The 14,262-nt window shown below is 37.7% G+C and overlaps 1 protein-coding gene across 2 annotated transcripts in view; it reads left to right on the top strand.

The window, feature by feature from the left end:
* The first annotated feature begins 108 nt into the window (after positions 1-108).
* Positions 109-14,262, top strand: part of ttll5 (tubulin tyrosine ligase-like family, member 5) — a 104,647-nt gene continuing 90,493 nt past the window's right edge. For both annotated transcript variants that reach the window (XM_016237411.1, XM_016237409.1), the window contains exons 1-9: positions 109-202; positions 2,567-2,673; positions 3,621-3,703; positions 4,193-4,299; positions 7,531-7,661; positions 7,797-7,879; positions 9,074-9,143; positions 9,230-9,314; positions 12,155-12,256. In XM_016237411.1, coding sequence (XP_016092897.1) covers positions 144-202; positions 2,567-2,673; positions 3,621-3,703; positions 4,193-4,299; positions 7,531-7,661; positions 7,797-7,879; positions 9,074-9,143; positions 9,230-9,314; positions 12,155-12,256 — 827 coding nt within the window. In that variant the 5' untranslated portion in view covers positions 109-143. The remainder of the gene's footprint in view (positions 203-2,566; positions 2,674-3,620; positions 3,704-4,192; positions 4,300-7,530; positions 7,662-7,796; positions 7,880-9,073; positions 9,144-9,229; positions 9,315-12,154; positions 12,257-14,262) is intronic.

Raw genomic sequence — 14,262 nt, 5'->3', positions numbered from 1 at the left:
GCTGACAGACACACACACACACATTGAGCTGACAGACACACACACACACACACACACACACACACCTCCTCTCTCTCTCTCTCTCTCTCACTCACTCACTCACACACACACACACACACACACACACACACACACAGACGGAGATGCCAGCCGTGAGAGAACAGAAGGACGAATCCGAGTCATCGTCTGAAGATGAGGCGGAGTAAGTGTCTTTACTAAAGCAGAATGCTTAAGAGTATTGATCATGGAGATTACATTCAGTTAATCAGTGAGCAGGACTAGTCACGTTACCATCATTACACACAAAACTACAGCAAGCATCAGGAGCTGCATACAGACTGATGTCATGATTTCACAGAGCTTATCGGGACTAAATATAGACGAGTCAGTTCTTAAATAGTAGCAGCCGCTCCTCAAATAGTCTAGACGTTCTGCACGTCTGTTTTCAGCCTCCCTGTGAAGTTATTAAGACACAACCATGAATATTTTACAGAGTGACACAAAGGTCTGGCGATCCAAAACCAAAACTTGTTTAATTCTTTTGGAGGTTAACATACTTTTTTTCTATACCAGCTGCTGGGTATCAGTCTAATGACCCACATTCTCAAGACATGATAGTGCCATTAAGAAGATTGCAAAGATGATCATTTGATCACATTAGAAGAATTATGGGCTGTTTTTCAAAAGCTGTAGATCTACAAGTGCTCTGGAGTATTTGTATAGTGACCAGAGCATTGTAAAGAGACAGTCACTTGCAGGACGCAATTAGTCTAAACTTAATAAAACCTAGGATACTTAATAATATGCAGTTTATAATATGACTTTAATATCAGGATAATTTTTGTAATAGTTTTAAATTGAGCAAAAACTCATGAATTAATTAACAAAATAATAATTAATATTAAATTGTACAGTTACTGTAAATACTGTAAATCCAGCCTCGAATGTACTAAATAGCAAGTCTCAACTGCTTGGTTGCTTGTATTGTTGCAAAATGTAAGTATATTATTGCACAGTTCTAATCGGATCAATGCAACCATAAGGCATTATAAACACTATCATTATGATTTTTTTGTAAAGCTGCTTTGAAACAATGTGTATTGTAAAAATTGCTATATAAACACATTTTACTTAAATTTCACAACTTGATGTGCATGGTTTTTTAATTCTGTAATAAAAAAAATAATAAGTGCATGAAATAAAATACATTTCAAATGAAAAAAGTTAAATTTCAGAGTGACATTTCAACATTTTGTGAATGTTAAGTGATTTTTTTTTGAGGAGAAACGCTCATAAAAAAGGGTGCAAATATTCTTGCACAACTTTCTAAAGAGCTGTCGCTGTTTGGGAAACCAGGCCTTCACTGATATATCAGTCTTTGACTGGTTTAGACTGTGTTACACTTAGTGCTGTGCGATATTGAAGAAAAATGCGATATGTGATAACTCATTAAATAATGTGATATTCGATATGCGATACGATAATGCTTAAAGTGCCACATGCTCAGATGAAACGGTTTTACTCAGCTGTTGCCGAGTCAGTTCTGTGAACTTCTATAACTATCTTGTGTCATACAGTATATGGTTATTTGTATGTTTGTATGTATGTACCAAGAGTTCCTGTAAAACCACAACACATTCCTCGTGTTTGCGCACACTTAAGTGGTGAATAAAGCTCATTCTGATTCTGATTCTAATAAGAAAGCAGCCCTACAACAACTTCTGAAAGTGAACGGTAGTGTTTTACTCGAGCATTACATAAAAATGTCATTTTAACATGAGTTTAGGAACTGAATAATAAAAAGGAAAAATAAAACACTGCGTAGTATTTACTCTTTGAATTCAATATGCACTGATTCTTATTTAAGCTACAAAAGTTATTTAGGTAAGAGCAGTGAGTGATTTTCTCTTTGTCTTTTGTTCATGGCCTCAAATAAAGCAAGCTGTAGCGATATGTACATTTGCGATATTTCGATAATTTATTACATGCATGAGATTGGTCTTGTTACGTCAGGATGTAGCGTTATCTGTCTGCAAAAACACACTCAGTGAAAAGTCAGTCTTTTATTTAGATTCGTTCTGCTATATAGTCTGGATGATTGAACATGAGCGGATAATGATTACATGCCTTGCCTTGCTGTCATGTATGATAGAAAATTTAAGGGGGTCTGAATACTTTCCGTACCCACTGTATAACAGTGTACCTCTTTGCAAACTGTATATTAGACTGTATATTACCAAGACGGTTCACAAAGCGAAAGGGAAATCTATTACATTGTGCAGTATAGCGGCTCTAGTAAAAGGAAGTCCAGCCTTCTAAATTAAAGAGCCAATCATCAATTGGCAAAGTCATTGCCGTTAGAACTGAAATAAATTTGAGTGTAAGAAATTGTACATGAATGAGATGCTGTTTAAATGCGAGTTTGGCATGCAGTTTGACAGTATGGCCGGCGAGAGAACTGACTTTCCTTGAAAGGGACTTTGGTAATATCTCAACATGTAAATGTGAAATTCATCTGACAGAGGAAATAGCAGATCTCTCTTTGCGTTAACACTTGTTGTGATAGGAAACCTCCGTGCATTGCCTGGAGTGGTGTCAGCAAGCGGATTCCCGTGCTGCTCTTCTGTGCAGAAGCCGTTGTGTCCAAAGATGTGGTCATCCGCTCTGTTGGAGGTACAGACACTGAGAAATCTTACATTTACATTTATGCATTTAGCAGACGCTTTTATCCAAAGTGTCTTACAGTGCATTCAGGCTATACATTTCTTTTTACCAGTATGTGTAAAAATCTAAATCTTGTATGCTTGATAAAGAAGAATTTATTAAATTGCAGCTCAAACTAATTCTGCATAGGTACACAACAGAGAAATCTAATCAGTAATTACATCAGTACTTTCATTACTGTTTTTTCTATATGTAGAATACATTAGTTTAGTACTGTTTATATGTGACCCTGGACCACAAAAAAAGTGTCAATTTTTCAAAATTGAGATTTATATGTCATCTGAAAGCTGAATAAATAATCTTTCCATTGATGTATGGTTTGTTAGGATAGGACAATATTTGGCCGAGATACAACTATTTGAAAATCTGGAATCTGAGGGTGCAAAAAAATCTAAATATTGAGAAAATCATCTTTAAAGTTGTTCAAATGAAGTTCTTAGCAATGCATATTACTAATCAAACATTAAGTTTTAATATATTTACGGTAGGAAATGTACAAAATATCTTGATGGAACATGATCTTTACTTAATATCCTAATGATTTTTGGCATAATTGTGACCCATACAATGTATTTTTGGCTATTACTATAAATATACCCCAGCGACTTAACACTGCTTTTGTGCTGCAGGGACACATGTAGACAACGAGATTTAAAAATTTTTTTTTACATTATTTGTGTATAGTAATTCTTATCTTGTTGTACTCGCAACAAATATTAAAATATTTACTTCTTTCTAGTAACAAATAATTGTATATATAAATAGCATGTCTTGTGTTATTTAATATCTAGAATCTGCTTTTATAAATGTGCTGTTAGCTATGTGGCATTGTAGTGGGACCTCAATTCTTGAAGTGGTAATTCTGATGGGTTTTTCTTACTGTTTTTTTAAAATAGAAAAATATAACTTGGCCTTCAAGATTGTGTGTACGGAGAGCCGTCTTGTTCGTGGCATGCTGGTCAATCATGGATTCCACGAGGTAGAGCATAGACATTGTTTGAAATGAAATGCTAGCATACACTGTTTGCTGCCCAAATTAATGCAATGGAGGAGTTTCATCTTGTGTATAGTGTAAATTATTATTTTGCATTTAATATAGTTTTAGAATACCATAATTAAAGAAAAAAAATAATTCATGAAAAAGAGGTTTAAAATAACATCTGATATGACTTATGGTTTATTTGGCCCACTGGAAATTGGTGTTGAAGTCAAGTGCATTGCATTATGGGATTCCACACAGTGCACTTGTACACTGGCACAGTTCAGTTCATTTTAGAAACACAAATATTAAGCTACAATTCAGCTTCTTCAGAATAAGCTGTAATACAATGGTTAGTGTTTATAAAAGGGGCTCAATACAATAATGTAAGAGCAATGAAAATAACTGTAGAACAACTTTGGGACTCTACTGTATCTTTTTCATTTCTGACATTACCCTGGCCTAAAATAAGATAGTTTCTATGTTTAGGTGCACCCAAATAGCAATGATTTTAACCTGATGTGGACCGGCTCACACCTGAAGCCCTACCTTCTGCGCTCTCTGCAGGATTTCCAGAAAGTCAACCACTTTCCCAGGTGAGTCTGTCATTAGAGAGCGGTCTTGCTGTCTGCATCGGCAGCTTCCTTCTGAGGCTGGATCCCACATGAAACGGGCAAGTCTGCATGTTATATGATTCACAGTTTATTTCAATGACACTATGTCGAATGTAGTGTTCACACATCGAACACTATTTCAATGGGCTAGTTAGCCATTAAATTGGACATAAGGTGGTTTTTAATATCAACTTTTAAATGATATAATTATGTGTCTACTCTAATATTTTAAATTGTGGCTGTAATATTAATTAAAAAATCAATAATTTAATAATAATTTATGCATTTAGCAGACGCTTTTATCCAAAGCGACTTACAGTTAGTGCTGGGCGGTTTCAATTATACCGGTTTCACGGTACATGACGGTATTTTTTTTTCATGCATGACCGGGTGTTAACCATATTTTCTACTGATTGAGAGGAAATACTGCAGTATATTGACTTAGAATGCCCTATTTTACTGTCATGATGAGTGAATATTGTCAAAAAATACCACTAAATAGTGACTAAACACGACCCCTTTTAATACATGTTAACCAGGAGTCTCTCATTTATAATCACGGCATCGTCTGGTAAAATCAGCATGCATCTACACTAAAGAGCGGCTACGCGGTTATATTACTTTTTTGTCTCATGCAGCACTGCCTGCATCTGAGTGACTAAAAAAAAAAAAAGTGCATGTGATATTAACAGACGAACTACGCTCATATTTATAATTTCAAACCACCAGTAAGCGACAGGTGCTAGGAAACGCTGTACTCATTTATTGAGGAGTCGGCTGCAGTGCTTCTCTGCTGCTCGCTGCACAGAACAGACGCCGAGAGAGGCGACACTTCTCCGGGAAAGCCAGACCTCGCGCTCGCGGGACAGCACTGGAGAAATCCTCCAACTGAACCATAGCTAAGCTTTATCCAGAAAAGTCGCTAGGTTTGTCAGTATGAATATTCTATGGAAGAAAGCCGCTAAAAGGGTCTGAAAGTGGCTAAATCTAGTGCTAAAGTGGCGCTCGTGTGTGTGAGACGCGGGAGCTGATGGCAGCGGGCGCTGGATATTTGTGGAGGTCAGTGTGGATATTGTGGATGAGTTCTTCTGTGTCATCACGTTCTATTAGTTCTACAGCTTCAGTTTCTGAGCTTTCACGCTTGGTAACACATACAGCTGTTCCCTCACCACAGTGCAGCAGTGAAAAGGGACCCCTTTTGAACAGTGGCGCGTTCCCAACGTTGTTTAAGCGACATACACCGGTATTGCGGTATTTTCAAAATTCATATCATAACAAAAATAAACATCGGTGTTCGGTATGAACCGGTATACCGCCCAGCACTACTTACAGTGCATTCAGGCTATACATATTTTTACCAGTATGTGTGTTTCCTGGGAATCGAACCCACGACCTTTTGCGCTGCTAAAGCAATGCTCTACCACTGAGCCACAGGAACATAATAAAAAAAACCTTTTTCCATGGATTTATTCAAACATGCATTAAATGAGACCTCTTTAACAGATAATGTAATATAGTACATCTATTTAGTTGACAAACAAGTTTATGGTCATTGAATGCTTTCCTGAGATAAATGTAACATTAAATTAAATTGTTTACAATTGTTTTATTGACGTCTCTCTGCGTTTGAAAGACTGATTGATGATTACACAAAACATGATACATTTCAGTAGGGCAGTAATGCAGTAATGCCCATTTTTTTCATATCAGTCGATATCGATAATTATCACGATAAATGTCAGATCTTTTTTTCTTTCAGGTTTAAAGCCAGGTTTTTGCTCCAAATAGAAAGTTGTAGAAACCAGACCACTAATTTCCCTTAACAAAATAAATATCTAAATAGAAAAATGTATTTCTTAGTTTCTGCATGTAGGCCTGTCGCAATAATCAACATATCGACTTATCGCGCAATATATGTACATGACCTCAATCATTTTTGGTGACGCAATATATCACACATTTTATTAATGTCACCATGTTTACTACATTCCACTTGCGCCGGTGTCTTTTTGCAGCTTCTCAAACATAACGTGGTGTAGTCATGAGGAGCTAGTTCAAATTAAAAAAATCTTCTACAAACAAAGTTGAATCTGCAGATATGGTCTTGTTTAGGGATCTGTGTCTTGGTGCGTACGGACATCTGACTGCTGAGTAGTGATTGTGTTTTTCAGCAATAGTGTGCACCCTTCATTTACAGAGAAAGAAGGTCCGGGATAAATCTGTAGATGTAAAAATCTCCATACACGTTCTTTGTGCATTTTTCTTTTTTTCTACTTGTTACTTTGCAAATTTTGTTAGAAAAAGTTTATTTACTATTTATTCAAGTTTTTTAAGGTATCTAATATTTTGATACTTAATTTCCACGATCTAAATATTCTTAAAAATTTAAAGTTTGTTGTCATTTGAAAGCGTGTAGGCCTTCTTGCATATCATGCTGTTACATTATGATTTTATATTCAGTGGCATGAAATGGTCTTTAAAATGACAATAATATCGCTTATCGCAATTATTTCTGGGGCAATATATCGCACAACAAAAAGTTGTTATCGTGACAGGCCTATCTGCATGTTCTAATGAGTGATATTGTTTCAAATCAAGAAACAGGTTTGGGTTGCCTGATAATATTAATAATATAACTTTTTTTGTCTCTTAGAAATGCACATTTGATAGTAGCTTGTGTCAATTCTTGGGATTTAAGAATCTATGTGTCAATTGTTCATCAAAATTATGATTAATAATTTTTGTTGCCGAGTCGTAGACAGCACAAACAAATGTTGGATATATCAGCATTTTCTCACGTTCTCACATTTTCAAGGAGCAGTGCATTCTGGGATCGCCTCTGTGTTGGGCGCACCTGTGATTTATGGAACATTTCTTTCACCTGAATGTTGTTGGTGTTCAACCAAACACTAGTCTGTGGTGTGCCGTGTGTATCCCACAATGACAACAAGTTACCAAAGTCACACACATTCTCATTTAGCAACAACAACGTCCACACTTCCAGCCTTCCAAGTGGGCAGACGGCATGTATTCATTGGCAGTTTGAGCCGAGTACATTTTGTTTGGACGCCTGCCTCTCTTAAACGGCGCAATAGATCAAGCTGACCGTGTGCTGCCGCTGCGGTGTTATTTCAAGGGTTTATGTTCCCCTCGCTATCTCAGATGCTAACCTCATCCTAGGCACTTACGGTCAACGCTCCCGTCGCTTTCCAGGTCGTACGAGCTCACGCGGAAAGACCGGCTCTACAAAAACATCCAGAGGATGCAGCAAACCCACGGCTTGCAAAACTTCCACATCGTACCCCAGACCTTTGTGCTTCCTGCAGAGTTCCAGGAATTCAGCAGTGAGTGGGCACCTCGTCCAATCAGCACTCGGACATGTGTTTGGCTATTAACATAAACAACATCAATTAGAAAAATGTGTCTGCTTTCGCTGCTGGGCTTTCATAACACTCTCTCTGTCCTCACGCAAACCTCAGGCTCCTTCAGCAAAGACAAGGGTGCGTGGATCATCAAACCAGTGGCGTCCTCCAGGGGCAGAGGCATCTATCTAGTCAGCAGTGTAAGTGATCAAGGGAACATGACGTGATAAAACTCATCTGGAGCATGCACAAGTGACTCTGTTTCAAAGATTGCCTATGTAGGCAGCATTTTAAGGCATCATAGATGTGTTTCTGATGTGAAAATTAATCTATTTCCCACAATACTATAGACTGGACAGGGCTTAGTTTGATTACTAAGGAGAACACACAATTTCCCATGAGTTTATATTAAAAATGTTTCATTTTAACTACACACGGTGACTGGTTGAAATTCTCTGACAGGAGATCGATCACTGGCTTCACTCCCATTGGTAGTTGTTTTTGCCCATTTGCGTAAAGGTAAAGTTTTCTCAGTTTTGTTGTGTCACTGGAGACATGTACGTTGTGTCACGAACAGTACAGCGCTGCTTGCATGGCCAGATCTGAGAAAATGCATGAGATCATGTCGCTGCAAATCACAGGCAGGCTTAAGGCAACATAACATGTCATTCACAGGCAAGGCGTGAGCCGATGACATGAACTTGACAGCGTCTTAAGGCCCGTTCTGACCAGATATTGAGTCTGTGACCATGAATATATAGACCAGGAATTATTAAAATGCCACTGATGGAATATATGAATGTGAAAATTTTTACTTTGAAACAATTTTTATTTAGAAATTGCTAGTGCATTTTGGAAAAAGTGACAAAGAAACTAAAAAGTAACATCGAAATAAATGTGAAAGTAGAAAGACTGAAATAGTATTTTCTCGTAAAACATAATCCATAAATCTTTGTTCCTATCCACAAGCTTTACTACACAATGATAGCCACAAAAACTAAAAATCCAACATAACTGAACATTAAATACTAACAAGTATTTTCCTTTACTCAGAAGTACAGAAAATAACACTTAATTTCAACATTCGCTCTCCTGCTTCAGTCCATTGCGAATCATGCAGGAGAGCTAAAAATTTAATGCAAAAAAGATTTATGTAGTCCCAATACAAATGAATTACGTAAACTTCTATTTTCATATGCAGCGGACAGGGAGCATTTTTAAGCATGCTTTTCTGATGTTCACATCAATGTGCCTCTGATGCCCAAAAATGCTGTCTAGATAGATACTTGACCAAAATATGAGTCTACATTCCTATCTGAAAGAGTGTTTATCATGTTTCTGTAATCTGACAGTTTTGTTCAGTGCTGCTTGATAACACATGTTTGGTGTTTCAGCCGAGTCAGATCCCACTGGACGAGAATATTCTGGTGTCGCGCTACATCAGCAATCCTCTGCTAATTGACGGTAAGTATACCACACTGACACCAGCAGATTTAACACAGTCTGCATAACGCATGTTTTTAAATTGTGTTTCTTTTGTACATCTGCAGGTTTTAAGTTTGACGTGCGTCTGTATGTGCTGGTGACCTCATATGACCCTCTCCTGATCTATCTCTATGAGGAAGGTCTTGCCAGGTAATTCATTCATCATCCAGAGTCTGAAGTTTAGACTCTTTTTTTAGCAAGTAAAAGGCCTTGTAGTATAATTGGTTCAGTGTCTTTTTGCTGTGAAATGAATATTTTTTTTAGAAAAATCATGTTCAAATGTGATCATCAGGCTTCTGAGGAGCCTTTATTTCTTCATCTCTCAATCAGTATTGGATTGCATTGCATTATATGTTTGGATCATTTCAATCTCATCTCACTGAGACAGATTACTGGAGATATAGAGATGACTGATATTTAGATCACTTTATGTCAGCATCTGCTGCACTGTTATAAACATCTCACTGATTTACATCACAAGCATCAGAATTTCATCATTTAAATATCAGCAACAGCAACTTCTACATAACCAGAAATATTCCTCTAAGACACTGAAATAGCACAGGCACTAGATGGCAGCAGAAATGTTTCCAGTAAAGTTGGACCGGCTCATCTAGGCCTCAAACAAAGCTTTCCATTGTCTCATTGCTGGAAGGACATTGACGAGTTTTTTTTTTATAGTTTTTTTTTTTTAACATTTAAAGCACCAAGAAAATGTGACCGTTTAAAAAAACTTTTTCAAGGCAGCAAGTACTCAGGCTTACATAATTGTCTTTTTTACCTGAAGAGGCTCCTTTTTATGATATTTTTAGATAAGCCACGAATAGTAGTGGGAACTATTTCTGACTGCTCACAATCGCTCCGACAGCCGTAACCCTTTTCTTCAGCTCTCAATCACTGCATTATATGTTTGGAGCATTTCAATCTCATCTTACTGAGACAGATTACTGGAGATATAGAGATGACTGATATTTAGATCACTTTATGTCAGCATCTGCTGCACTGTTATAAACATCTCACTGATTTACATCACAAGCATCAGAATTTCATCATTTAAATATCAGCAACAGCAACTTCTACATAACCAGAAATATTCCTCTAAGACACTGAAATAGCACAGGCACTAGATGGCAGCAGAAATGTTTCCAGTAAAGTTGGACCGGCTCATCTAGGCCTCAAACAAAGCTTTCCATTGTCTCATTGCTGGAAGGACATTGACTAGTTTTTTTTTTATAGTTTTTTTTTTTAACATTTAAAGCACCAAGAAAATGTGACCGTTTAAAAAAACTTTTTCAAGGCAGCAAGTACTCAGGCTTACATAATTGTCTTTTTTACCTGAAGAGGCTCCTTTTTATGATATTTTTAGATAAGCCACGAATAGTAGTGGGAACTATTTCTGACTGCTCACAATCGCTCCGACAGCCGTAACCCTGCGTTGAGTGCCTGTGAAACGCATTCAATCTAGATATACACATGGTGTCCTGCTTTTGGCACAGCGAGGAGAGCGTTTTCTCAGACATGCGAGTGAGAAGCTCAAACAAATCCTCTGATTTTTTGGATGCCGTGTGAAGTGGATGTGCGGTGTATTGTGGGCCGCTGTGGTCTGGTGTGTGTAAAACGCTTGGCCTACCTCTATTAGGCTTAGGTTTGTTTTCTGCACACTCTCTTATGAACTCCTGGTGCTTTTCCCAACTCAACTTTTATCTAAAAAAAAATTCTTCCTCCACATTATTCTTGGAATACCATGAGCTTTAGGACAAATCACTCAGATTACAGTTCTAAAATTGTTTGTGATTATGCAGTATTGTCACTGTACCATCATGTGCAGTTGATGAGGAGAAGAAACAGATTAGTTAGTGGACTTCATGACGGAAACATTATATGCAGCATCAGTGTAGAGCGCTGCAGTGATAATGTGTTTTGTAGGCCAACCTGTAATTTAGCATCATCCTGGTTCCTTCAACAAAAACCCAATATCGGATTTTGGATTACTGCAGAAGTATGATTCTTAAACATCTTGTTCATCATATGACTAGCGATTAAATGAGTTTGCCTTTTGTCTGATGACATTTATAATCCTGACAACCTCTGTACTCCCATTTAGACACTTGTTAGCAATGCTTTCTTCAAGACAAGAAAAAGCTTCCCCCAAAAATGAAAATCTGTTGAAAAAGTGCTCATCCTCAGGTCATCCAAGATTAGGATGAGTTTGTTCTTCATCAGATTTGGAGAAATGTAGCACTGCATCAGTGTCTCAGCAATGGATGCTCTGCAGTGAATGGGTGCCGTCAGAATGAGAGTCCAAACAGCTGATAAACACATCACAATAATCAACACCACTCCAGTCCATCAGTTAATGTCTCACAAATCAATTAACGTAGACACAAATCCAGCATTAAGACCTTTTTAACTAAAATACGAGTCTATAATCCATAATATTATTTTCTTCAGTTGTCTGGTCTGAATCAGGAGAGAAATCTACACAAATCAAGCTCCGTTTACAAGCCAAGACGGTTCAAAACAGCTCTTAACAAATATATGGCTGGATTTTGATGTAAGAGGAAGCGTTATTATTAATCATGAACTTGTATTTTAGCCGGAAGCAACAGTTTGAAGTTAAAAACATCTTAATGATGGATTTGTTTCTTACAAACATGCAGCTTTTGCCTTCACAAGACTGTTCCTCTATATACTATCAAAAGGGGGTATAATGTATTTTATGTTCTAAAATAAAACGTCATCCCATTACAGCGCTGCTGTTGTAGTTGTGTGATTTTGCTAGTTTTAGTTGGATGGCTGTTGCAAAACCTCTCTGTTTATGTGTCATATTAATATTAAAAAGATTTGTGGCTGGATTTGTGATGGTCGTGCCATGTTTGCACAAGGCTGCTTGCTTTGGTACAGTACCTATTTATTCTTTTCAGCAGGTCAGTTCAATGTCATACTCGCTATTAAGCTCATTTATTCTTTCTTGCTTGTGTGTGTTGTAGGTTTGCCACGGTGAAGTATGACCACGCCACGGCAAACATCAAGAACCAGTTCATGCATCTGACCAACTACAGTGTCAACAAGAAGAGCAGCGACTACGTCAGGTGAGCTCTCGCGGGGTTGGATATTTCAGTTTCCAGTGTGGATATGAACATGAATACTGAGAATATAGTCTTCGTATTAAGCACTACATTTATGGGGTAATAGGTCTGCGGGTATGTTAATTACATAATTTGAATAGCACACCCTGTCTTCATATCAGCACTGATGGATTATGAGGCGGTATGAAGAATAGAGGCTGTGTTGTGCTGTGAAAATATAAAGTATAGGGTGATTTCTCCTACCACTGTTTTACACATTCAAGTAGATTATAAAATGTCTAATAGCTGTTTTGCCTTATAGTAGGGCCATAGCACTAATATATATATAGCGATTAATTTTTCCAGTTTAACGTGTTAAAAATATTTAATTAAAAAGACATTACAAATCTTTAAATGTAAAAAATGATAAAAATATTAATATTTAATCATCGTAATCCGCGTTGTTTACGTTCAGTAGACAGGGCATGCATGCTGAAATTAAACAGCGCTGATTATGTTCTGGGGTACTCTCCAAAATAGTGGAAGATGGTAACTCAGGGAGAAGAATTGTTGAATAAATTGTTATCATTGTTTTCTTTGCACACAAAAAAGTATTCTTTTAGCTTCATAAAATTACGGTTGAACCCCTGATGTCACACGGACTATTTTACCGATCTCCTTACTAAGTTTCTGGACCTTGATCGTTGTAATTACTAGAGCCCGACCGATATGTTTTTTTTGGGGCCGATACCGATATTAGGGAGTAAAAAAGGCCGATACCGATATATCGGCCGATATTCTTTGTGCATATTATAGTACAGTACCAGTCAAAAGTTTGGACACTTTCCCATTCATGTGTCCAAACATTTGACTGGTACTATATATAGAATACAGTATATACATGAACACATTTTTTGCAATGATCTCTCAAATGTGGTGATCAAACACTTATAATGGTGACAGAGATATGTAAGGGCATTTAACAATTTAACAATACACTTTACTATCCAAAATGAGTCTGACATCAGTGCACTGAACAGTAAAGTTGAAGTTTATTCAACTTTATTTCGATTCAATTAAATTCCATTCAACTTTATTCCGTTGAAGTTTATTTCACTTCGGAACATTCATTCACTGATTTGCTCTACTGTCTTCACACACAGACGAAACTTACTAGAGAAGTGTGAAGTGTGACATAATATAGGGGAGTACGATGCACAAAGTAACGAGGGTTTAGTTGTAACATGTGGTTTGAATATTTATTTTACCGTAGTAAAATTAAAATTCTGTCTTAAGTACATTTTTTATCTCAGTTTTTGTGGATTTACACAAACTGAGAAAGTCAAAAAGTGTTACTTTGTGCCCCGCTCTCCCCTACCTCTGTAAATAAATTCACGGCTCATGCACTTTAATGCTCTTTGAATGTAATGTGTACGTTCCCTTGGATCTGGAATCATGGCGGAATATCATGTTAAGTCCACTTCGCAGGGCACTTACGGTCGAATAAGACAACGCGTGAATGCTGCCTGAACAAGAAACCTCCTTACTGAAGGGAAAGTGTTGGCTGGTGTCACTATCTCATGAACGCGCCGGCGGATCTCCACCAAATTCGGGGGATCCCTTCAGCTTGAGGAGCCCTCTCGAACGCCACCCTCCGCGCGTCGGTAGCCCCCCGGGATCGCTTGATCGGTCGGCGCCGGACCGTGAATTTAACCACCTGTAACTCCCGAACCTCGGGGGCTATCCACGCGGGGGTGGTCTCATTCGAAAGAGGGCATCGAGACGTACACTTGATTCGCGTTCGAGGGGGTTCCTCGAGATGAAGGGATCCCCCGAATTTGGTGTGGATTTGCCGCGCCGTTACGGAGATATGGCCATTCAAAGTTTCAATGGTTTTCCATTGACTTAAGCTTTAAAGCGTTTCATCCAGGTCGCCAGTAGCAAACAATGGAGCACGCTCTGCTGGACAAACTAAGTAATTACACCATTTCAAGCATTTTATCTGCATTATATGTTCTGTAAAAAAAAAT

This window comes from Sinocyclocheilus grahami, unplaced genomic scaffold, assembly GCF_001515645.1.
Source record: "Sinocyclocheilus grahami isolate Dianchi unplaced genomic scaffold, SAMN03320097.WGS_v1.1 scaffold513.1, whole genome shotgun sequence".
Lineage (NCBI taxonomy): Eukaryota > Metazoa > Chordata > Actinopteri > Cypriniformes > Cyprinidae > Sinocyclocheilus > Sinocyclocheilus grahami.
The sequence above is the reverse complement of the archived record's forward strand: the minus strand, read 5'-3'. Positions and strand labels throughout refer to the sequence as shown.